The 26826-nt window shown below is 42.0% G+C and overlaps 1 protein-coding gene across 4 annotated transcripts in view; it reads right to left on the reverse strand.

The window, feature by feature from the left end:
- Positions 1-26826, reverse strand: part of SDK1 (sidekick cell adhesion molecule 1) — a 601127-nt gene that overhangs the window by 222360 nt on the left and 351941 nt on the right. For all 4 annotated transcript variants that reach the window (XM_070761314.1, XM_070761317.1, XM_070761313.1 and 1 more), the window contains exon 14: positions 14093-14229. In XM_070761314.1, coding sequence (XP_070617415.1) covers positions 14093-14229 — 137 coding nt within the window. The remainder of the gene's footprint in view (positions 1-14092; positions 14230-26826) is intronic.

Genomic DNA, 26826 nt, shown 5'->3' on the forward strand with positions numbered 1-26826 from the left:
GCTTTTACATTGATTCCTATAGGGAAAAAATGCTTCTTCTTACAAACTTTTCTAATTAAGAACCTGGTCACGGAACGAATTAAATTCGTAAGTAGAAGTACCACTGTATACTGAATCAGTACAGTATAACTATTTATTGCAAGAAACAATAAAGTTCTGTATAAGAATCTGGCCAACTGGCCATTAACGAAAATGAGCGGGAGATGGGTTGAATTTACATCTCTTGTGGACATGACTTATGATGCACTTGACCTCTCCCACCACCTCAGCCTATAGAATCAAACATCTCGGAGGAAAGTCCGAGTAGTGAAAAACAAACCAGAATCCCACTGTTCATGATTTCTAAATTAGAGCTATCAAGAGAAACCCTTTTTTCCCCAACTTAATCCATACTCCTATTAGTCCAGGGTTCTTGACAAAGTGATTTAGCCTTGCTAGGCCTAGCTTTATTACTATAAAGACAGAGCAATGACACCCCGATGCTGAATATATCGACTGAGAAGATACAGGCTCAATTCAAATCGATGCATCTTGCTTACAAGTAAATACTTTTTGGAGTGTAATGTTAGTCAATTAATACCCACCCAGCCTGATTTCAACCCATTGATCCGCTGCTTAGCTGCTTAAAATAAGGTAATAGAAGATACTTCAGCATTGAATGCAACAGGCTTGGCTTAACAACAAAGACATATGTTTTACTGTTTGAAAAAACTGCTTTTCCTAATTTGCTTAAAGAAGTGTTTATAAAAATGCCCTCCTCGGCAATGAAACATCTTCAGGTAAAGTAACAGATTAAAATTCAATTAAAACGTACCTTTTAATCCATTTTACAATTATTCCATGCTGTATGTCCTATCTAATCCTCCTTTAACTGTTCCCTTTCTAAGTTGAAGGACCTTAATTTTCTTAATGATGTTTTCTCATATTACCTCTTAATAACAGGAGTGGGTTTTTTAAGTTAAAAGCGCAGTGTTTTGATGCCACTTAAATCTTAAGAGTTTTCTTCAAATACCTGAATTGTTGTACGGATAAAGATAGTTAGAAACATAGAAGACTGACGGCAGAAAAAGACCTCAAGGTCCATCTAGTCTGCCCTTATACTATTTCCTGTATTTTATCTTACAATGGATATATGTTTATCCCAGGCATGTTTACATTCAGTTACTGTGGATTTATCTACCACGTCTGCTGGAAGTTTGTTCCAAGGATCTACTACTCTTTCAGTGAAATAATTGCCACACAGGCAAACAAGCCCAACGGCAGTTACACTCATAGAAACATAGAAGATTGACGGCAGAAAAAGACCTCAAGGTCCATCTAGTCTGCCCTTATACTATTTCCTGTATTTTATCTTACAATGGATCTATGTTTATCCCAGGCATGTTTACATTCAGTTACTGTGGATTGACCAACCACGTCTGCTGGAAGTTTGTTCCAAGGATCTACTACTCTTTCAGTGAAATAATATTTCCTCATGTTGCTTTTGATCTTTCCCCCAACTAACTTCAGATTGTGTCCCCTTGTTCTTGTGTTCACTTTCCTATTAAAAACACTCCCCTCCTGAACCTTATTTAACCCTTTAACATATTTAAATGTTTCGATCATGTCCCCCCTTTCCTTTCAGTCCTCCAGACTAAACAGATGGAGTTCATGAAGTCTTTCCTGATCTGTTTTATGCTTAAGACCTTCCACCATTCTTGTAGCCCGTCTTTTGACCCGTTCAATTTTGTCAATATCTTTTTGTAGGCGAGGTCTCCAGAACTGAACACAGTATTCCAAATGTGGTCTCACCAGCGCTCTATATAAGGGGATCACAGTTTTCCTAAAGGCTGACATTGTGGGTGGGTTTTTTTTTTTCATTAGTGTCTTCCAGAGGCATCCAACAAAAAATATTTTTGCCAAAATAGTCTTTATAATTACTTTATATGGAGGTGGATGGAGATGTAGTAGGTAACTAACAGGAAGATGGTTCCAAACTGGTTAATTTGACCCTTTCCCGCCACTCCTTTGGATCTAAGCAGTGTTTCTGAATCTAAGAGTCAGGATCCCTTTGGGGGTCGAATGACCATTTTCATGGGGTCACCGAAGACTATGGGGAAAAGACAAATTTCCCATGGTGTTAGGAATGAAAGCTTCTATTCTGGCGCCTTGGAACATATTTTTACAATCTGAGCAATCAGGCGTTTAGAGTGGGTGTGTCCCTATGACCTTCCTGCCAATCAGTTTAAAGCCCTGTTGGGAGAATTGGCGCTTGACTTATGGCTGGGGGTCACCACTACAGGAGGAACTGTATTAAGGGGCCGCGGCACCAGAAAGGTTGAGAACCACTGTTAAAGCAAAGCCATGCCTCCTCTCACATTAAACCACTTGAGACATTCACACAATCAATGCAATCCAGTTTATATATGCCTTCTGGATTCCTGCTAGAAAGCACAATTGAATTTTACAAGAGTGAAGTGAAAACCTGTCCTTATACTCGTACTATGCACGAAAGACAAATTCCTTGTGCGTCCAATCACACTTGGGCAATAAAGAATTCTATTCTATTCTGTTCTGTTCTCTACAGTCTACAGTACTCTACTCTAATTCTTGACCAATGTATCTTTTCTTTTATGTACACTGACAGCATATGCACCAAAGACAAATTCTTTGTGTGTCCAATCACACTTGGCCAATAAAGAATTTCTATTCTATTCTATTTTATTCTATTCTGTTCTGTGTTGTTCTGTTCTCTACTGTACTGTACTCTCCTCTGATTCTTAACAAATGTATCTTTTCTTTTATGCACACTGAGAGCATCTGAACCAAAGACAAATTCCTTGTGTGTCCAATCACACTTGGCCAATAAAGAATTCTATTCTATTCTATTCTACTCTACTCTACTCTACTCTACTCTATTCTATTCTATTCTAGACAAATGTATCTTTTTTTTTATGTCCACTGAGAGCATCTGCACCAAAGACAAATTCTTTGTATGTCCAATCACACTTGGCCAATAAAGAATTCTATTCTATTCTGTTCTATTCTATTCAATTCAATTCTATTCTATTCTAGACAAATGTATCTTTTCTTTTATGTCCACTGAGAGCATCTGCACCAAAGACAAATTCTTTGTATGTCCAATCACACTTGGCCAATAAAAAATTCTATTCTATTCTGTTCTATTCTGTTCTATTCTGTTCTATTCTATTCTATTCTAGACAAATTTATCTTTTCTTTTATGTCCACTGAGAGCATCTGTACCAAAGACAAATTCCTTGTGCGTCCAATCACACTTGGCCAATAAAGAATTCTATTCTATTCTATTCTATGAATGGATCGCAAATGATTACAACTTTTCTCCAACTTTTTGTTTCTTTTAAACTAGAGTTTTTAGATCCCACGGCTTCTCAATTGAGCTCAACTTGGCACGAGGCTGAGAGAAGAGAGGGTTTTTTTTTTTAAATCCGTGGAAGAAAAGCGAGTGTCTCCCCCTGTGTCCACATAGTTAAGGCTGATGGAACATTTCTCCACCCGAGAGTGACACGACATGTGCCACCCCACAATAAATAAAAACTGTATTCATTAACATTTTAATAAAGGAGGAAATGAGCATGATGGAGACAGATGGGCTGTGCATTTCTCAACCCATCTGTTTGGCAGGCCATTCGTAATACCACACCCAGCAGCCGAGCAGACGGAAGGGCCCCGGTGGGATTCGCACGCGGCGAGCTTGGAATATTTTCCGTGCCCGCATTTCACGCAGGTACGGAACGGGGAATTTTCTCCGCCAAGTCGGCTCGGTGCTACCAGCCTAGGAAACCTGGAAAACCTATACCCTTTGTCTCTGTGTGTGTGTGACCTCAAAGGGAAGGCAGCTTTGCTGGGAGGGCCATAATCGATTGATTCCGCTGTCAATGTTGGTGGCTCAGGGGCTCCGATTCCCCCCCCCCCGCGCAAGACTTTGGAGAAATGAAAAGCGTGAAATCTGCATGAAATAAAGCAGAATGCCTTCTTTCCATCTGAGTCTGCTGTTGCTGCGGCTATTATCATTATTATTATTATTATTATTATTATTATTATTATTATTATTATTAATTATTAATTATTGATGATGATGATGATGATAATAAGACATCGCAATCCCAGGAGACAGCAGAATTGAGGAGAAGCAGCTAGAGAAATTAGTGAAATACGAAGATCTAAAAATCGAGCTGCAACAACTCTGGCATAAGCCAGTGAAAGTGGTCCCAGTGGTACTTGGCACGCTGGGCGCAGGGCCAAAGGATCTCAGCGGACATTTGAAAACCATCGGCATTGACAAAATCTCCATCTGTCAATTGCAAAAGGCTGCTTGACTGGGATCGGCAAACATAATTCGCCGCTATATCGTACAGTCCTAGGTGCTTGGGAAGCGCCCGACTGGTGATGAAATATGAAATCCAGCATAGTGATCTCGTTTGCTGTGTTGTACTGACATAATAATAATAATAATAATAATAATAATAATAATAATAATAATAATAATAATAAAAATAAAATAAAATACAGCACATAGTCCTAGACGCTTGGGAAGTGTTCAACTTGTGATATTGTGATACGAAATCCAGCATATCAATCTCGTGTATTGCTGTGTATTACAGTTTTTGTCATAATACTACTACTACTACTACTACTACTAATAATAATAATAATAATAATAATAATAATAATAATTTATTAGATTTGTATGCCCCCCCTCTCCGAAGACTCGGGGCAGCTCACAACAATGATAAACAATGTATAAATGCAATATTTAAAAACACAATTTAAAAACCCTTGTAATAAAATAATCACACAACCTAATCAAATCATACATAAACCAAGATAGTTAGGGGAAATGTCAATTTTCCCATGCCTGGTGACAAAGGTGAGTTTTCAACAATTTGCGAAAGGCGAGCAGGGTGGGGGCAGTTCTGATCTCCGGGGGGAGTTGGTACCAGGGGGTCGGGGCCGCCACAGAGAAGGCTCTTCCCCTGTTCCCCACCAGATGACATTGCTTAGTTGATGGGACCCGGAGAAGGCCAACTGTGTGGGACCTAATCGGCCGCTGGGATTCGTGCGGCAGAAGACGGTCCCGGAGATATTCTGGTCCGATGCCATGAAGGGCTTTATAGGTCATAACCAACACTTGGAATTGTGACCAGAAACTGATCGACAGCCAGTCCATCATCATCATCATCATCATCATCATCATCATCATCATGACAAAAACTGTAATACACAGCAAGAGCCTATTTAATAAGAAGATGCTGTGTTAGGGCATGTCTTTCTCTCACTGTGTGTTCTTCTTTGCTGTAATTGCTGTTTGTTTGACCTCTGACTATAGTACATGTATGTATAGTATATACTCTTTTGTAGATAAAAAAACACAATTTATTACAAACCTCTGTTTACTATTATTGCTCCTGGGTTGTCTCATGTAGTAAAGCTGTGTGCACTCTGACACTAAATGTCTGTACTTTTCAACAAATACAGTGGAAATATCTGGGTAAGAAATGTTGAGACACCAAGTCCTTGTAGGAGTTGGATGTGTTCCACCGATGCTAGACAAATATATTATGTCTTTGCTGTGTTTGCTGCTGATGCGGGGGAGATACTTGTGACCCTTCAGGTGTGTTGGGAACACAACCCTCAAGTTTCCCCCGCCTGCCTGGCGAGGGAGTCACAATCTGTCCATGTAAGGATTGTCAGTAATTCCCCACCGAGTCTGTTCCGTCCATTTCTCCACCTTCCATGAAGAATGTCGATTATTCTTACAGCTCTGCCTTTTACAAATGAGCTGCTATGAATCAAAAGAGGATTTGCCTTTGTGTTGGTGTCCGAAGAATGTGACAAAAATGAAAAGGAAACATAGAAACATAGAAACATAAAAGACTGACGGCAGAAAAAGACCTCCTGGTCCATCTAGTCTGCCCTTATACTATTTCCTGTATTTTATCTTACAATGGATATATGTTTATCCCAGGCATGTTTAAATGTGGATTTACTAACCACGTCTGCTGGAAGTTTGTTCCAAGGATCTACTACTCTTTCAGTAAAATAATATTTTCTTTTGATCTTTCCCCCACTAACTTCAGATTGTGACCCCTTGTTCTTGTGTTCACTTTCCTATTAAAAACACTTCCCTCCTGAACCTTATTTAACCCTTTAACATATTTAAATGTTTCAATCATGTCCCCCCTTTTCCTTCTGTCCTCCAGACTATACAAGTTGAGTTCATGAAGTCTTTCTTGATACATTTTATGCTTAAGACCTTCCACCATTCTTGTAGCCCGTCTTTAGACCCATTCAATTTTGTCAATATATTTTTGTAGGTGAGGACTCCAGAACTGAACACAGTATTCCAAATGTGGTCTCACCAGCACTCTATATAAGGGGATCACAATCTCCCTCTTCCTGCTTGTTATATCTCTAGCTATGCAGCCAAGCATCCTACTTGCTTTTCCTACCGCCCGACCACACTGCTCACCCATTTTGAAACTGTCAGAAATCACTACCCCTAAATCCTTCTCTTCTGAAGTTTTTGCTAACACAGAACTGCCAATACAATACTCAGATTGAGGATTCCTTTTCCCCAAGTGCATTATTTTACATTTGGAAACATTAAACTGCAGTTTCCATTGCTTTGACCATTTATTTAGTAAAGCTAAATCATTTACCATATTACAGACCCCTCCAGGACTATCAACACTAATGCACACTTTAGAGTCATCGGCAAATAGGCAAAGCTTCCCTACCAAACCTTCCCCTATGTCACTCACAAACATATTAAAAAGAATAGGACCCAGAACAGACCCAGAACAGACCCAGAACAGGAAGGAGAAAAGAAAGCCAGAGCTGAATTAGTAAGCAACTTAAAAAGAAGTTTAATCAAGGAAATGGAAGAGCGGACACTAACTAGAATATTGAATGACCATAAATGAGCTAATTGTCACCGGTCTGTTTCCTGAAGCGATTCTGTTCCATTTGTTTACCGCAAGTGTAAACAGTACTTGAGAGTGTTTAACCTGAGCCATTCGATCAACGAGGCCTATTAATCTCTCCACCCACTTAGAATTATGCTCTGTTTATATGCCACATCGGTAGAATGCTTTAGTCTTTTTTTCTTCTCTTCCCCTTCTCCCGTTCTCACTTCCTTGGTGGAAGATAAAAGATCTGGCAAGAAGAGAGATTAAGCTGAAAACTAATATAAACGAACCCTATTCATCTCCCGGGCGCTCGCCTTTGCAAGGAAAACAGTGGTTCGAAGGAAAAGATGGTCTTTTCTCGCACAGCCCAAGGACCCAGCTGGTTTAGGAAGGACCTTTAAAAAAATTAAGCAGCAAGTTTCTCCTAATCATCAAACCAACCTTTTTCAAAGGCTGCTTCTCCCTGAAGCGCAGAATCCACCAGAAGAAAAGGATGGGTACAAAAAAAACCCCACATGTTCAACAATACGCCGATGATACCCAATTATACATCTCCACCCCATGTCCAGTCAATGAAGCAGTGGAAGTGATGTGCTGGTGCCTGGAGGCTGATGGGGCCTGGATGGGTGTCAACAAACTCAAACTCAACCCAGACAAGACGGAGTGGCTGTGGGTTTTGCCTCCTAAGGACAATTCTATCTGTCCGTCCATTACTCTGGGGGGGGAATTATTGACCCCCTCAGAGAGGGTCCGCAACTTGGGCATCCTCCTCGATCCACAGCTCACATTAGAGAAACACCTTTCAGCTGTGGCGAGGGGGGCGTTTGCCCAGGTTCACCTGGTGTGCCAGTTGCGGCCCTATCTGGACCGGGACTCATTGCTCACAGTCACTCATGCCCTCATCACCTCGAGGCTCGACTACTGTAATGCTCTCGACATGGGGCTACCTTTGAAGAGTGTTCGGAAACTTCAGATCATGCAGAATGCAGCTGCGAGAGCAATTATGGGCCTCTCTAAGTATGCCCATATTACTCCAACACTCTGCAGTTTGCATTGGCTGCCGACCAGTTTCCGGTCACAATTCAAAGTGTTGGTTATGACCTATAAAGCCCTTCATGGCACCGGACCAGATTATCTCAGGGACCGCCTTCTGCTGCACGAATCCCAGCGACCGGTTAGGTCCCACAGAGTGGGCCTTCTCCGGGTCCCGTCAACTAAACAATGCCGCTTGGTGGGACCCAGGGGAAGAGCCTTCTCTGTGGCGGCCCTGGCCCTCTGGAACCAACTCCCCCCAGAGATTAGAATTGCCCCCACCATCCTTGCCTTTCGTAAGCTACTTAAAACCCACCATTGCCGCCAGGCATGGGGGAACTGAGATACTCTTTGCCCCTAGGCCTTTACAATTTTATGCATGGTATGTCTGTATGTATGTTTGTTTTTTTATTATAATGGGTTTTAAATTGTTTTTAGTATTGGATTATTGTTATACGCTGTCTTATTATTGCTGTTAGTCTCTGGAGAGGGGCGGCATACAAATCCAATAAGTAAGTAAGTAAGTAAGTAAGTAAGTAAGTAAGTAAGTAAGTAAGTAAGTAAGTAAGTAAGTAAGTAATAAATAAATAAATAAATAAATAAATAAATAAATAAATAAATGTTAGCAATAGCACTTTTTTAACAGAGCCAGCATATTGCCCCCACAATCCAGGTCCTCATTTTACCCACCTTGGAAGGATGGAAGGCTGAGTCAACTTTGAGCCGGTGATGAGAATTGAACCGCTGACCTTCAGTTCTACAAGTCAGCTTCAGTGGCCTGCAGTACAGCACTCTACCTGCTGCGCCACCCCGGCTCATTTTATTTTAATACCACTGAAATGTTCTGCTTTCAGACGAAAGAGTAAGACGGAGAGAAGGGTCTTCTGTTTCCATACACTGTGCTTTCTATGCCCTGAACATCTACAGTGATCCCTCTACTTAAGAACTTAATTCATTCGGTGACCAGGTTCTTAAGTAGAAAAGTTTGTAAGTAGAAGCAATTTTTCCCAGAGGAATCAATGTAAAAGCAAATAATGCGTGCAAACCCATTAGGAAAGAAATAAAAGCTTGGAATTTGGGTAGGAGGAGGAGGAGGAGGAAGAGGAGGAGGAGGACAGTCGCTGCCAAAGGAAGAAGGTAAGGTGACTGCCCCATTTTGCCTTTCCGTGCCCAGATGCTCTGGGAGGCAACCTTGCGCCGGGTGTATGGGAGGTAGCGCAAGGGAGTCACCACAGCGAAGTGGTTTATTCCCTCTCCAAGTGCCCAGAGAAAGGAAAATGCTCCGTTCGCTTTGGATTGCCAAAGCCTCCTTAAGTGCCACTGAAAGGCTCCTCTGGCAGCCCAGAAAAGCCTGAGATGGCCGGGATTAAAGGGGGAATGGCACGAAACTGGCTGGGCCTTCGTGCCACTCTCAAATTTCCTGGGAAATCTTTCCGGGCTCGGGTTCTTAAGTAGAAAATGGTTCTTGAGAAGAGGCAAAAAAAATCTTGAGCACCTGGTTCTTATCTAGAAAAGTTCTTAAGTAGAGGCGTTCTTAGGTAGAGGCACCACTGTATTTCCACCATGCTTTGAGAAAATGACCTGACAGGGGGTCCAAAATCCTAACCCCGAAATAAAATGAGCCTTTTATCCACCCCGAATGCTAAGCAAAGCTCCAGAGCTACCCGTTCTGGAGGGCACCAAGCTGACACAGCCTAATTTAAAACAATCACTTAAAATTAAATCATCTGTCATTTTTATTCATTACGGCGATTGTGGCTGAAATGATCTCTTCTGCAAATTGCTTTGACCAGAATGTATCTACCGATAACGCTTGTATAAATCCCAACTCGCCGCTGAAATAGAGATGGAAGGCAATATCCGGACGGCGATAAAATACATTCCCATGCGTGCCACCAACATTATATTAAGTGGCGAGGTTTTCTACTGTAATTCCTCTAACCTCAGCTGAGGGTACGTTGACTTTCAGTGTATTCTTCGGTATATGTAGGACAGGCTCACTATCTATCTCTATCTTGTTAAAGGACGCTAACAAAATATTTACTAATATGGTAGATCTGTTCTGAATAATAATTATTGTTTTGGGAAGTGTGCAGAAGCTACTACAACTTTGATTTTAAGAAATTGTACTTGGAGGGAATTCGTACAATGTCCCCCATGCTATATATCAGTGTTTCCAACCTTGGCAACTTGAAGATATCTGGACTTCGACTCCCAGAATTCCCAAGCCAGCGAATGCCAGAAGCTGATACAGTAGATGAGCCTGTAGTCTAATGGCTAGGGTCTTACAAGACAGAGGCCCCAGGTTCAAATCCCAGTAAGGGTGAAGAGCCTTCTCTGTGGCAGCCACGACCCACTAGAAACAGCTCCCCCTGGAGATCAGAACTGCCCCCACCCTCCTTGCCTTTCGTAAACTCCTTAAAACCCACCTCTGCCATCAGGCATGGGGGAACTGAGACCTCTCCCCCGGGCCTATACAGTTTATACATGGTATGTTTGTGTGTATGCTTGCTTTTAATAATGGGGTTTTTAGTGTTTCTTAAATTATTAGATTTGTTCTTATATTGTCTTTGTTATTGTTGTGAGCTGCCCCGAGTCTACGGAGAGGGGCGGCATACAAATCTAATTAATAATAATAATAATAATAATAATAATAATAATAATAATAATTATTATTATTATTATTATTTGGGATGTTCCCACATGTCGTACCTTCACATCAGTATAACGGTTGATAGACAATTTTAGATATGAAACCCCAATTCTTTTTTTTAAAATAGAATTGATCCAACCACTGTCACCCGCTTCCCCTTTCCTCCAATTATACAATTGCATTGAAGCTCCACCATCCATTCTCTAGGTTTCTCTCTTTTGCTTACATGTGCTTTCAGCTACACACCCTGTTTCCCCGATAGTAAGACACCCCCGATTGTAAGACGTATCGGGGGTTTCAGGGGGGTTGGCTAATATAAGCTGTACCCCGAAAGTAAGACATATGTTTTATTTTCGGGGAAACACGGGGGTATTGCCGCCTCCTGCCCACTTCCGCGCCGCCCCCCCTCCATACGTCACCGCCGCCTCCGTCTGATCCAAATGTTGCTGTTCCTGCTGCTCCCGCTGATACCGCCGGCGTCTCAAGCGGATGCCGTGTTGCCCGTCCCGGCTAAGCCGGCCGGACGTTGTCCATCGTTGGGGAACAAGCAGCGAAGCAGCCCGGTGAAGGCTTCTCCTGCCGAAAGGCGCCCGCCAGAGACCGGTAAGCTTTGGAGACGCCGGGTGGGCGGACACGTATCAAGGCCGACGTGTGCACCGGACGCGGCTGCCACGTCATGGCGGGGCCCGGACGGGGTGGGCAGGCGGGGATGCGGATGTGTCTCCATGTGTTTGTGGGGGGGGGAGGGTGCTTCGGGCTCTTTGTCCCCCCCGGTGGGTAAAAATGAAGACCCAGATTTTTCAAGAAGATTTTTTAAAATACTACTTTTTACTGGACACGGGTGTTGCGGGTTCGGGTAGGTGGGTTGGCCGGGTGGGTCTTATTTTTTCCAATATAAGACATACCCCGAAAGTAAGACATAGTGGGGCTTTTGGGGGTAAAAAGAAAGTAAGACACTGTCTTACTTTCGGGGAAACACGGGTAGTGCAAGCAAGACGCATGTATTTGATGGGCACCGAGATATGCTGGGAGATTATGATGTTATCAAAATAAAATCGTAGGTTTTGTCTGACAGCGTGTAAGAGTTCAGGGGAAAAAAAAATACAACTGTCTTCATCCGCTCCCGGATTATCGAAGCAATTTTTGTAGGATATTATCAAATCTCTGCTGAGCTTCTTACTGAATTGTAGAGGTGAATTATTACATTTTCCAGTTGACAATCCTGTCTTAGTCAGACGGTTAGATTCCAGCAAAGGTTGGTAGCCTGGATTGCGTCTGACCCACTCAAAACGGCTAAATTTTATCCATCTTCGCACGGAATAATGTAGTGGCACTGATGCTGGTCAGAAACACAATTAAACAACTGAGGCACCAGACAGTGGTAGCTGTTAGAAAGGGAAGTCAGGAGTACCACAAAGATTCGAGAGCTTTGCTTTCTTCGGGATCTAAGATAATTACTAGATAAATGGTCAAAGCAATGGAAACTGCAGTTTAATGTTTCCAAATGTAAAATAATGCACTCGGGGAAAAGGAATCCTCCATCTGAGTATTGTATTGGCAGTTTTGTGTTAGCAAAAACTTCAGAAGAGAAGGATTTAGGGGTCGTGATTTCTGACAGTCTCAAAATGGGTGAAGAGTGCAGTCAGGCGGTAGGGAAAGCAAGTAGGATGCTTGGCTGCATAGCTAGAGGTATAACAAGCAGGAAGAGGGAGATTATGATCCCGCTATATAGAGCGCTGGTGAGACCCCATTTGGAATACTCTGTTCAGTTCTGGAGACCTCACCTACAAAAAGATATTGATAAAATTGAACGTGTCCAAAGACGGGCTACAAGAATGGTGGAAGGTCTTAAGCATAAAACGTATCAGGAAAGACTTAATGAACTCAATCTGTATAGTCTGGAGGAGAGAAGGAAAAGGGGGGACATGATCGAAACATTTAAATATGTTAAAGGGTTAAATAAGGTTCAGGAGGGAAGTGTTTTTAATAGGAAAGTGAACCCAAGAACAAGGGGACACAATCTGAAGTTAGTTGGGGGAAAGATCAAAAGCAACATGAGAAAATATTATTTCACTGAAAGAGTAGTAGATCCTTGGAACAAACTTCCAGCAGACGTGGTAGATAAATCCACAGTAACTGAATTTAAACATGCCTGGGATAAACATATATCCATCCTAAGATAAAATACAGGAAATAGTATAAGGGCAGACTAGATGGATCATGCGGTCTTTTTCTGCCGTCAGTCTTCTATGTTTCTATGTTTCTAAGGTGAAAGTAGATACCCTTTTAAATCCTAGGCAGGCCCATCGGGACCACCAAAGGATGAATGCTATTGAGGTCTTTGATTTCTTGGATAGATGCACAAACAATGTTTCCATCAGTGCTTCTCGCTCCTCCACTTCCCTTTCACTCATTTCTGAAAGAAGCCACAAAAGGGGCAAGAAAATTTAATCCCAAGCCTGTATGGCAAGCAACAGGGAACTGGGTGGGTTGAGAAGAAAGGCACAAGGAAGGGACTAGGAACTTGCCGTGGCATCTGAATACGGCTGGTTGCATCTTCTAAGAGACCCCAACCAGCTGAGCTAGCGACAAGGAGTGTTGGGATTTTACCTCTATCACATGCCTGCACTTATTTTATTTATTTATTTATTTATTTATTTATTTATTTATTTGTTTGTTTGTTTGTTTGTTTGTTTGTTTATTTTGTGTTTCGGTGAAATCACATTCACCATCATCAGGCTGAAGTTATAAGCTTCATGCTGCTTATAATGATGAATGTGATTTCACCGAAATGTCGCATAGACACTCAAAATATTACGTGGGGCAAAACCCGAACTCAGAACAATCTACACACACACACACACACACACACATATATATACACACACACACACACACACACATAGTAAAATACATGATGAAGGTTATAGAGGAGATACTCATCGTTAAAATATATCTAAGAAATAATAGAAGAGAAGATATAGTAATAGAACATATCAATGGAAGAATAGAAGAAGAGATATAGGAATAGAAGAAAGGTATAGGAGATATAGGAGAGCAATATAGTCATATTTTTTACAGTCAAGTTTGGAGCGGTTAATATTAAGTTTAAATCTGTTGTGTGCTCTTGTGTTGTTGTGGTTGAAGCTGAAGTAGTCGCCGACAGGCAGGACGTTGCAGCATATGATCTTGTGGGCAATACTTAGATCTTGTTTAAGGCGTCTTAGTTCAAGGCTTTCTAGGCCCAGGATTGAAAGTCTAGTCTCGTAGGGTATTCTGTTTCGAGTGGAGGAGTGAAGGGCTCTTCTGGTGAAGTATCTTTGGACATTTTCAAGGGTGTTAATGTCTGAGATGCGATATGGGTTCCAAACAGATGAGCTGTATTTGAGGATGGGTCTGGCAAAAGTTTTGTAAGCTCTGGTAAGTAGTGTGGGATTGTAAACAAAGGGAGTGAAGGGAGGCCTTGGGCGTCACTTACTGTTCTCCGAGACTTCGACGATGTAGTGGAGGACTGGGCTGTTTCCATCGAAGGGTCTCACCCAGGAGAGGATGACGCTGCGGCTGAAGGACGAATTCAGAGCGGCGAACAGGTTCTGTGGCGGGTGGGGCAGCTCTCTGTGAAAACAAACCCCCTGTTATTCCTTGTGATGTGGATCAACACGGAGAGATTTGACAAAGAACTTTGGCTAGCTGAAGGATTTATTTATTTATTGAATTTGTATGCCGCCCCCTCTCCGAGGACTCGGGGTTGGTTCACAACATAATAAACACAGTGTTTCCCAACCTTGGCAACTTGAAGATATATATATACTGAAATGTCATATACCGAAATGTCCTACCTGTTACCGACTACTTCGCCTTCAAGCGCAACAACACACGAGCACAAAATCGATTTAAACTAAATGTCAACCGCTCCAAACTTGACTGCAAAAAATATGACTTCTGCAACAGAGTAATCAACGCCTGGAATGCACTACCCGGATTCTGTGGTTTCTACTCCTAAGCCCAAAACCTTTAACCTTAGACTATCTACAATTGACCTCTCGTCCTTTCTAAGAGGTCTGTAAGGGGCGTGCATAAGTGCACCATTGTGCCTACCGTCCCTGTCCTATTGTCTACTTTTTATCATTACTTACCTAATGTTTTATATGTACAAATTATCACCCTATAATTGTTTGACAAATAATAAAATAAAATAAAATAAAATAAAATAAAATAAAATAAAATAAAATAAAATAAAATAAAATAAAATAAAATAAAACAAAACAAAACAAAACAAAACAAAACAAAAAAAAAACAAAACAAAACAAAACAAAACAAAACAAATAAAATAAATGAGTGACTGTGAGTAGACAGTACAAATGGGGCTGCAACTGGTGCACCAGGCGAACCTGGGCAAACGCCCCCCTTGCCACAGCTGAAAGATGATGTTCCAAAGTCAGCTGTGGATCAAGGAGGACACCCAAGTTGCAGGACCTTCTCTGATGCCAAGATGGTCACAAGGGGACAGGAATAATAACCATGTCAAGTAACATTGCAACGCTGCCGAGTTGGGTTTCTAATTATGATTTATTGGGAAGAATCTCCTATTGATGCTTAAGGCAGCTAATGGCCCGTTGTTTTCACATTTGAATTTGTTGCTGTGTGTGTGTGTGTGTGTGTGTGTAACGAAGGCAACTTGGTCCATACATTGTTTATATTGGGATATTTTGTTTTTAAATCGCTGTAAAATGACATGAGCAGACAAATCAAAGTTTTGGAACAGTGAGGATTTAAATCAGAACTGTTAATACTCGGGAAAGCAGAAAACATTTCTGGCTATTTGGGGAGAGTTTTGAATCTCACTTATGGTGGTCGAGATCTACCATTTTAAAGGCAGCCATCAGTGAAGCTCAGGGTTGGTAGATCCGTAATAACATAATTGGGATTAAGGGAACGTTCCTGCGGAGCAAATGAAAATGCCATATAATAAAGATTAAATAGAACACAGTACAGGGGAAATAAATAATACCCTTAAGACAGGATTTCCAAAAATGCAGGGATGGGATTAAGCATGCATACACCTGTCGTCTCCGACAGAGGAAGAAAAGGAAAGGGAATTTGTATTGTTTTCACCTGAATAGCGCCAGGAGAGCTTTTCGCAAATAAAGACCATCAAATAATCTTCAGTCTAAGGCAGAAGGCAGTATCCTAAGAAGATTCTTCACGTTCAGTTTGATTCACATGATAGAAACATAGAAGATTGACGGCAGGAAAAGACCTCATGGTCCATCTAGTCTGCCCTTATACTGTTTCCTGTGTTTTATCTTAGGATCAGGGATGGGCTACCCAAATTTTTACTACCACACTGTGGGTGTGGCTTATGCATTTTGTTTCAACATCTTTCAGTGCAAATTGGGTGTTCTGGGGTGGAGCTCCATTTTTGCTACCCCACTCCATCCCACCATCTGTCTGTCTGTCTGTCTGTCTGTCTGTCTGTCTGTCTGTCTATCTATCCATCCATCATCCATCATCTATCAGTCTGTCTGTCTGTCTGTCTGTCTGTCTGTCTGTCTGTCTGTCTGTCTATCTATCCATTCAATTTTCATTCAATTTTTTTTATGCCACCCTTCTCCTTAGGCTCAGTGCGGCTTACAACATGTTAGCAATAGCACTTTTTAAAAACAGAGCCAGCCTATTGCCTCCCACAATCCGGGTCCTCATTTGACCCACCTCAGAAGGATGGAAGGCTGAGTCAACCTCGAGCCGGTGATGAGATTTGAACCGCTGACCTACAGATCTACAGTCAGCTTCAGTGGCCTCTACCTGCTGCGCCACCCAGGCTCAAAGCCTGGGGAGGGCCAAAATAGCTTCCCTCTTCCCCCAGAGGCCCTCTGGAGGCTGGAAAAGGCTTGTTTCCAAACTTCTGATGGGCCCAGTAGGCTTATGTTTCGCCCTCCCCAGTCTCCAAAGGCTTCCCTGGAACCAGGGGAGGGTAAAAAACACCCTCCCCTATCCCCCTGGAGGCTCTCTGGAAGCCAAAAATGCCCTCCCAGAGACTCTATGCAAGCCAAAAATCAGCTGACTGGCACACACATGCACCTTGGAGCTGAGGCAGGGCAACGACACATGTGCCTGCAGATATGTCTCTGTGTGCCACCTGTGGCACCCATGCCATAGGTTCACCATAGAAACATAGAAGACTGACGGCAGAAAAAGACCTCATGGTCCATCTAGTTTGCCCTTATACTATTTCCTGTATTTTATCTTACAATGGATATATGTTTATCCCAGGCATGTTTAAATTCAGTTCCTGTGGATTTACCAACCACGTCTGCTGGAAGTTTGTTCCAAGGCTCTACTACTCTTTCAGTGAAATAATATTTTCTCACGTTGCTTCTGATCTTTCCCCCAACTAACTTGTGTCCCCTTGTTCTTGTGTTCACTTTCCTATTAAAAACACTTCCCTCCTGAACCTTATTTAACCCTTTAACATATTTAAATGTTTCGATCATGTCCCCCCTTTCCTTTCTGTCCTCCAGACTAGACAGACTGAGTTCATGAAGTCTTTCCTGATACGTTTTATGCTGAAGACCTTCCACCATTCTTGTAGCCCGTCTTTGGACCCGTTCACTGCTCTAAGCAATCAACCCAACTCAAACAGTAGCTCTAGATTTGCAGGAGCCATAGGAAGTGAGGAGACAGCCCCAAGATTGATTGATTGCTTTCTTTTCTTTTAATCGTGGCAGCCGGTGCACAGGAACAGTGGCCTGAATCTCGTCTCGAGGCCTTAAGTTATCTCCGCAGATAACCCGCCTTGATTAATCTCCTTTATCCAAGGAAGGGGCAACCCGCCCAAGAATTCCGCCCTGAGTGCATCCGAAGAAGCCTCCTCTCATTATCAATTATTGCTGACCCACGCTACTCCGACGAAAAACGTAGTAATTGCACTTGATGTCCTTAATTTAAATCTGCACTTGTTGCTTTTCATATTTGATGAAGCCGATGCGTACTTAAGAGCTATCCAAAACCTCGGTGTGACCATCTTCGTAAACACAAGCATCCCAAGCTTGGCGCAGCTTTAAAAACAGAGCTATAAAAGAGCTAAAAACGGAGCTAAGAAAGCTGGGCTCTGCGTTTCCTATGTGTCTGAGGGTGGGGGAAAAAAGAGAGCTTAATTTGGCGTCCCCAGAGACATGGTTCCTTGCAACCTTGGCCTTAACTGAAGAGCTAAATTAGATTTGTGTGGGTGAAAGGGATCCCTGAAAGGCAACACGTTCTGCTTCGGACTGTTTATTAAATTCCAAATGAAAAGAACTATTACCTTTTCAACAGCAACGGAAGCGATAGAAAGCCCTCTGCAGGCGTTCTAAGTGCTGTTAGAATAACGGGGCAGCTACCGGATGCAAATAATAATTTCCAGAAATGCGGATCATTGTGTTCTTTCAGATACATCTGTCGGAGGCAAGCAACCCAGCAGCCAGTGACACTTGTTAGTAGCTAAAGTCGGTAACTTTATTGCTTAACACCTATCTGGCAAGAACCTCCTCCAGATTATTTGTCTGTATGTCCATCCATTCGTCTGTCCATCCACCCACCTACCCACCTGCCCATACATCCATCTATCTATCTTTTATCATATCCATCCATCCACCCATCCACCCATCCATCCATCTATTTTTAAATGGATTTAATTTTTTATTATTAGATTTGTAATGTATTGTATTACTGCTGCGAGCCGCCTCAAGTCTTCGGAGAGGGGCGGCATACAAATCTAATAAACTATAAACTATAATAAACTATAACTATTTTTCACAATTTGTAGTTTCCGAACACTCTTCGTAGATGCTTGGAACAAACTTCCAGCAGACATGGTGGGTAAATCCACAGGAACTGATTTTAAACATGCCTGGGATAAACATATATCCATCCTAAAATAAAATACAGGAAATAGTATAAGGGCAGACTAGATGGACCAGGAGGTCTTTTTCTGCTGTCAATCTTCTATGTTTCTATGTTTCTATGTTTCTATGTTTCTATGTTTCTATGTTTCTATGTTTCTATGTTTGTTTCTATGTTTCTATGTTTCTATGTTTCTATGTTTCTATGTTTCTATGTTTCTATGTTTCTATGTTTCTATGTTTCTATGTTTCTATGTTTCTATGTTTCTATGTTTCTATGTTTCTATGTTTCTATGTTTCTATGTTTCTATGTTTCTATGTTTCTATGTTTCTATGTTTCTATGTTTCTATGTTTCAAAGGTCGCTCCATGTAGAAAGGATTGCTGTCCTTTCCCTGGGAATGACCAGATATGAGAGATGAAAGTTATGACTCTTGCAGCCGTGCAAAGATTCCAAGCTAGGTCCTCGCTTGACCCCTCCTTCTAGCCTAGCTGTCAGTTTTCTAACATAACTGGAGTCCAAGGCAGAGATGTACTTGTACAAACATGCCAGAGCAAGATCAACAGCCACAAAAACTGGAACATTTTTTTTTTGTACACAACCCAGTAAATTTAGGACCCCTGCATCGACTGGAAGCCATTTCACACCGCTCGAATCCCAGTTTGAGTTGCAGCTGGCCCTCCTTCCAAAGAGCGTGGAATTTCTGCAGAAAAGCTGTGAAATCTGTCAAACAAGCTGCCTAATTATGCAAAACAAAAGACACAAACGCACAGCGAGAGGGTGGTTGTTAGCGGAGAGAGGCTGCCGATGCGCCGAATAAATGTGTGATGGTGACTGCATGAAAGCCAAACCGGTTTTCGCTGGTTTAGGTACCAAGGCAGAGGTGGCTTTTCATGTTTCTTCGCTGGTACTTGAGGATGTTCTGTTAAGCAGACTTAGTAACAGGGTTCTTCACGGTGGGTAAAAAAAACCCGATGGGGATTTGGTTTTATCTACTTCAAATTCAAATCTCAAAGTGGAAAAGCAAAGAGATTCTTTGACTCCTGAAGTACAACATCAATCTCGTCTACGTTGTTTAGGAAAACATGCTGGATCCTTAAGAAGACGGCACCAGCTAACATTTTTCTAATAATCCTAAATTCAAATAAATTCAAGTATTACATATATTTGTGTATAACAGAATAACACAGTGGAGAGCTTGGCTGCATAGCTAGAGGCATAACAAGCAGGAAGAAGGAGATTGTGATCCCGCTGTATAGAGCGCTGGTGAGACCCCATTTGGAATAATATTGTGTCCAGTTCTGGAGACCTCACCTACAAAGATATGGATCAAACTGAATTGGTCCAAAGTTGGGCTACAGAAATGGTGGAAGGTCTTAAGCATCGGACCAGAATATCTCTGGGACCGCCTTCTGCTGCACAAATCCCAGCGACCGGTTAGGTCCCACAGAGTTGGCCTTCTCCAGGTCCCGTCGACTAAGCAATGTCATTTGGCGAGACCCAGGAGAGCCTCCTCTGTGGCGGCCCCAACCCTCTGGAACCAGCTCCCCCAAGATATCAGAGTTGCCCCCACCCTCCTTGCCTTTCGCAAGCTCCTTAAAACCCACCTCTGTCGTCAGGCATGGGGGAATTGAAATTTCCCTTCCCCCTAGGCTTATAGAATTTATACATGGTATGCTTGTATGTATGAGTGGTTCTTTAAATTGGGGTTTTTTAGATTGTTTTTAATATTAGATTTGTTTACATTGTCTTTTTATATTGTTGTTAGCCGCCCCGAGTCTTCGGAGAGGGGCGGCATACAAATCTAATAAATAAATAAATAAATAAAATAAATAAAACTTATCAGGAAAGATTTCATGAACTCCATCTGTATAGTCTGGAGGACAGAAGGAAAAGGGGGGACATGATCGAAACATTTAACTATGTTAAAGGGTTAAATAAGGTTCAGGAGGGAAGTGTTTTTAATAGGAAAGTGAACCCAAGAACAGGGGGGCACAATCTGAGATTAGTTGGGGGAAAGATCAGAAGCAACCTGAGAAAATATTATTTTACTGAAAGAGTAGTAGATGCTTGAAACAAACTTCCAGCAGACGTGGTTGGTCAATCTATAGTAACTGAATTTAAACATGCCTGGGATAAACATAGATCCATCCTAAGATAAAATACAGGAAATAGTATAAGGGCAGACTAGATGGACCATGAGGTCTTTTCCTGCCGTCAATCTTCTACGTTTCTATGAGAGGGACCTTGAAGGTCCTCAAGCAGGAGACAAGTTTGTCAAATTCTATTTTAGAATTTCCTGATGAACCAGGAAAGACTTCTTGCAAAGATTAAGCTCTTCTAAGGTTGATAGATTAGATCTTCTAAGGTCAATGTATTAGATTGGCGGAGATATCAACCTTAGAAGAGCTTAATCTAGAAGAATATGAACCCTTGCCCGCTAATTCACAGTATATGGACCATGATGACTTGGAATTAATGGGACTTCAAGGTCCAACACATATGGCAGGCGTTGGAGTGAAAAACCCGGTAGGTTTTAAACTGTCACATTATCGCAAAAGTCCTTTCTTCAGTTATATTCCGTGTGTAATACTGGCAAAATGTTAAATGGTCTTTTCAGTTAAATAGTCTATGGTGTTAATCTCAAAGGCCATAAAACACGAGAATAATGAACTGGTGTCTACTGTAATCCGTAACTGTCTGAAGCCGTTCAGGCCCACATTTCTTAATCCCTTAAAGGTAAAATCATTGGGGCGTGTAAGAAACATTTGTCACCAGGAACACTGATGGGAAAAAGGAGAGAGAATTCCAGACCGAGAAAATGTCCTGCCTCTCAATTCCAGCCCAGAAGTGGATATTAACCATTATTATTAATTTCAGGAGAAGAAATGTTTTGGTATCATGCACTAAAGCACAGGAAAGATTGCAAGTACAGTGAGTAAAGAAAAAAATAAAATGAAAAAAATGAGCTGCTTTTACAGTCATGAACTCTGCTGGGTTGATCTTGGTTTCCTGCCTTTAGGGGAAAAAACATAAGTCTATAGGTGGATATAGCATTGCTTCCAGCTGTAGGGGTTCAGCTCCAGTGACATCAGAGGCCGATGTCTTAGAAGAACATGAACGATTAAAAACGAATAAGGCAATGGGTCCAGATGGCATCCACCCCAGAGTTCTTAAAGTTTATGAAAGCCTAGAAAGCCTAGAACTAAGACGCCTTAAACAAGATCTAAGTATTGCCCACAAGATCAAATGCTGCAACGTCCTGCCTGTCAGCGACTACTTCAGCTTCAACCACAACAACACAAGAGCACACAACAGATTTAAACTTAATGTTAACCGCTCCAAACTTGACTGTAAAAAATATGACTTCAGTAACCGAGTTGTCGAAGCGTGGAACTCATTACCGGCCTCCATAGTGTCATCCCCAAACCCCCAACACTTTACCCTTAGATTATCCACGGTTGACCTATCCAGATTCCTAAGAGGTCAGTAAGGGGCGAGTACAAGTGCACCAGAGTGCCTTCCGTCCCCTGTCCTATTGCTCTCCTATATCTCCTATACCTTTCTTCCATTCATATATCTCTTCTATTCTTTCATTGATATGTTCTATTACTATATCTTTTTTTCTATTATTTCTTAGATATATTTTACTATGAGTAATCTCCTCTATAACCTTCATCATGTATTTTACTATGTGTATATAGATATATACCCACTAAAACCCTCATTGTGTATTGGACAAAATAAATAAATAAATAATAAATAAATTCAGATATGTGATTGCTACCCCCCTGACTGATTTGTTTAACCAATCCCTGTTAACTGGAGATGTTCCTGATGATTGGAGAATGGCCAGTGTTGTGCCTATCCACAAGAAGGGCAGTAGAGAAGAAGCTAGTAACTACAGGCCAGTTAGCTTGACATCAGTTATACTTAAAATGATGGAGACTCTACTCAAAAAGAGGATAAATCAGCACCTAAAAACCAATAACTTATTAGACCCAAACCAGCATGGCTTTACTGAGGACAAATCATGTCAGACTAATCTCATTGATTTCTTTGACTATGTCACAAAGGTGTTGGATGAAGGTGGTGCTGTGGATATTACCTATCTGGACTTTAGCAAAGCCTTTGATACAGTTCCACATAAAGAGCTGATAGATAAATTAGTGAAGATTGGACTTAATCCCTGGATAGTTCGGTGGATTTGCAGCTGGCTGATATCAGAGGGTTGTTGTTAATGGCGAGTATTCTGAGCAGAGCCTGGTTACAAGCGGTGTGCCACAAGGGTTTGTTCTGGGTCTTATTCTTTTTAATATCTTTGCGAGTGACATAGGGGAAGGTTTTGTAGGGAAGGTTTGTCTATTTGCCGATGACTCTAAAGTGTGCAACAGGGTTAATATTCCTGGAGGCGTCTGTAATATGGCAAAGAATTTAGCTCTACTAGATAAATGGTTAAAGGAATGGAAACTGCAGTTTAATGTTTCCAAATGTAAAATAATGCACTTGGGGAAAAGGAATCCTCAATCTGAGTATTGGGGGAAAGATTAGAAGTAACGTGAGAAAATATTGTTTTACTGAAAGAATAGTAGATGCTTGGAACAAACTTCCAGCAGACGTGGTTGATAAATCCACAGGAACTGAATTTAAACATGCCTGGGATAAACATTTATCCACCCTAAGATAAAATACAGGAAATAGTATAAGGGCAGACTAGATGGACCAGGAGGTCTTTTTCTGCCGTCAATCTTCTATGTTCTATGTTTCTATGTTTCTATCACAGTGATGGCGAACCTTTTTTCCCTCAGGTGCCAAAAGAGTGTGGGCATGGGCTATCGCGCATGCATGGGTGCCCATGCTCATAATTTAATACCTGCGGAGGGCAAAAACAGCTTCCCCTGCCTTGTATATTAAAAAGTGTTTGTAGCCCTTCACTGGGGATGTCCCTCCGACCTTCCTGCCAATCAGCTTAAAGCTCTGCTGGGAGAATTGGCGCTAGACTTGTGGTTGGGGGTCACCACAGCATGAGGAACTGTATTAAGGGGTCGCGGCATTAGAAAGGTTGAGAACCACCGTTACGTGAAGCACAGTGGTTTCTCAATAAAACCTGACCCTGCCTTGTTATTTATTTATTTATTGGATTTGTATGCCACTCCTCTCCGTAGACTCGGGGCGGCTAACAACAGTGGTAAAAACAACATGTGACAATCCAATAGTAACACAGCTAAAAACCCTTATTTTAAGAACCAATCATACATACAAACATACCATACATAAATTGTAGAAGCCTAGGAGGAAAGAATATCTCAGTTCCCCCATGCCTGACGACAGAGGTGGGTTTTAAGAAGCTTATGAAAGGCAAGAAGGGTGGGTGCTGTTCTAATCTCTGGGGGGGAGTTGGTTCCAGAGGGCCGGGGCCGCCACAGAGAAGGCTCTTCCCCTGGGCCCCGCCAAACGACATTGTTTAGTTGGCGGGACCCGGAGAAGGCCCACTTTGTGAGACCTAACTGGTCGCTGGGATTCGTGTTAAAGGTTCTCTTGCTTTCCTATCCGTACTGCTCAAGACCAGCTTCTTATTTTGGGAAGCTGTCTCGTTCGCAGAACACATGTTTTCAGAAGTACAAATAACCCAAGGAAAGCCATTCCCCCCCGCGCACTCGGCATAAGGCCTCAGACGAAGAGCCCTCCCCTCCTTTCGCCCTGTGGAAGCCCGCACATGTGTTTTTCTACCACTGCAGGTAATTTTGGATACAGCAGTAATTTTTCTCTCCTGCATAATAGCCCACCAGAGAGGCTGGAAATTACTAAGAGAGAGAGAGAGAGAGAGAGAGCTTCTCTATTGTATGGAAAAGATAATCTGCTTTCTGCCTGACTTCTTCTTAATTGTTCTCACTCAGATGAAGCGTGGCAAATAAAAGGAGCGCAAATGGTACAAGCAGTCAATGCGACTGAAGAAATATGTAGAATCCACAACAGGGTTTTTTAAAGAAAAATCGCTGGGTGTCATTGAGAGTTGTGCTAGCAGGCATTACCGAGAGCCGTTTCTTACTGAATCTCGTTTATCGATGGGGAAATTGAAACCAGTTTGGTTGACATGGTACAAGCATTTGTGTTTTGTGTCTATTCTTTGTGTTGCTCTCGCTGTGTTTGCATGTTGACTATATTTTGGGAGCATCTATAGCAGTGATGGCGAACCTATGGCAGGGGGCCCACAGGTGGCAGGCGGAGTCATATTTATTTATTGTTAGAGTTGAAAGGGACCATGAAGGCCATCTAGTTCAACCCCCTGCCCAAGCAGGAACCCTGTAGCACACCAGTCAAGTGGCAGTTCAATCTTCTCTTAAAAATGTCCAGAGTGTTGGAGTTCACAACGTCCGCTGGTAGGTTGTTCCATTGGTTGATCGCTCTGACCATCAGGAAGTTCCTCCTTATCTCCATGTTGAATCTCTCCATGGTCAGCTTCCAGCCGTTGTTCCTCGTCCGGCCCTCTGGTGCCCTGGAGAATAAAGTGATCCCCTCCTCTCTGTGACATCCCCTCGTATACTTGTAGACTGCTATCATGTCCGCTCTGGCCCTCCTTTTCTCTAGGCTATCCATGCCCAGTTCTCTCAGTCTCTCTTCGTAAGTCTTGGTTTCCAGTCCTTTAATCATCTTGGTTGCTCTTTTTTGCACCTTCTCCAGAGTTTCAATATCTCTTTTGAAGTGTGGTGACCAGAACTGAATACAGTACTCCAGGTGTGTAGTAGAGTGGTATTAAGACTTCCCTGGTCTTGGAGTGTATTCCCCTGTTGATGCAGCTTAGGATTGTGTTGGCTTTTTTAGCTGCTGCTGCACATTGTTGGCTCATGTTTAGTTGATTGTCCACCAAGACTCCGAGGTCTCTTTCGCAGTCGCTACTGCTAAGAGGGGTTTCTCCCAGGTTGTATGTGTATCCAGGGTTTTTTCTGCCTAGGTGAAGGACTTTGCTCTTGTTGATGTTAAACATCATTTTGTTGGTGTGGGCCCACTCTGTTAGTCTGTTTAGGTCTTTCTGTAATTTGAGCCTGGCACATATCTGCTGGCACATGAGCTGTTGCCCTAGCTCAGCTCCAACATGCATGTGTGTGCCGGCCAGCTGATTTTTGGCTCACACAGAGGCTCTGAGAGGGCATTTTTGGCTTCCAGAGAGCCACCATGGGGATGGGAAAAGGCATTTTTACACTCCCCCAGTTCCAGGGAAGCCTTTGGAGCCTGGGGAGGGTGAAACATGAGCCTACTGGGCCCACCAAAATTTGGAAACAGGCCATTTTCAGCCTCCAGAGGGCCTTTGGAGGGTAGTGGAAGCTGTTTTCACCTTTCTTGGGCATTGAGTTATGGGTGTGGGCTGCATCATTGAGGAGTGGTACCTCATGATTCTTGAGAAGTGTATATTTTCTTTTATGTACACTGAGAGCATATGCACCAAAGACAAATCCCTCGTGTGTCCAATCACACTTGGCCAATGAAGAATTCTGTTCTGTTCTGTTTTGCTTTCCTCTACTCAATTCTACTCTGATTCTTGACAAATGTCTCTATTATTATTATTATTATTATTATTATTATTATTATTATTATTAATTAGATTTGTATGCCACCCCTCTCCGCAGACTCAGGGCGGCTCACAACAAGAATAGTAACAACATAACAATGTAACAAATCTAACATTTAAAAAACATCTAAAAAACCTGTCATTAAAAAACCATAGAACACAAACATACCATACATAAACTATATTTATGTACACTGAGAGCATCTTCACCAAAGACAAATTCCTTGTGTATCCAGTCACACTTGGCCAATGAAGAATTATATTCTATTTTATTCTATCTAAATAGAAACATAGAAACATAGAAGACTGAAGACAGAAAAAGACCTCATGGTCCATCTAGTCTGCCCTTATACTATTTTCTGTATTTTATCTTAGGATGGATATATGTTTATCCCAGGCATGCTTAAATTCAGTTACTGTGGATTTACCAACCACGTCTGCTGGAAGTTTGTTCCAAGGATCTACTACTCTTTCAGTGAAATAATATTTTCTCATGCTGCTTTTGATCTTTCCCCCAACTAACTTCAGATTGTGACCTCTTGTTCTTGTGTTCACTTTCCTATTAAAAACACTTCCCTCCTGGACCTTTTTTAACCCTTTAACATATTTAAATGTCCCCCCTTTTCCTTCTGTCCTCCAGAGTATACAGATTGAATTCATGAAGTCTTTCCTGATACGTTTTATGCTGAAGACCTTCCACCATTCTTGTAGCCCCTCTTTGGACCCGTTCAATTTTATCCATCTCTCTTTGTAGGTGAGGTCTCC

Source organism: Erythrolamprus reginae, chromosome 9 (genome assembly GCF_031021105.1).
Source record: "Erythrolamprus reginae isolate rEryReg1 chromosome 9, rEryReg1.hap1, whole genome shotgun sequence".
NCBI classification, from domain to species: domain Eukaryota; kingdom Metazoa; phylum Chordata; class Lepidosauria; order Squamata; family Dipsadidae; genus Erythrolamprus; species Erythrolamprus reginae.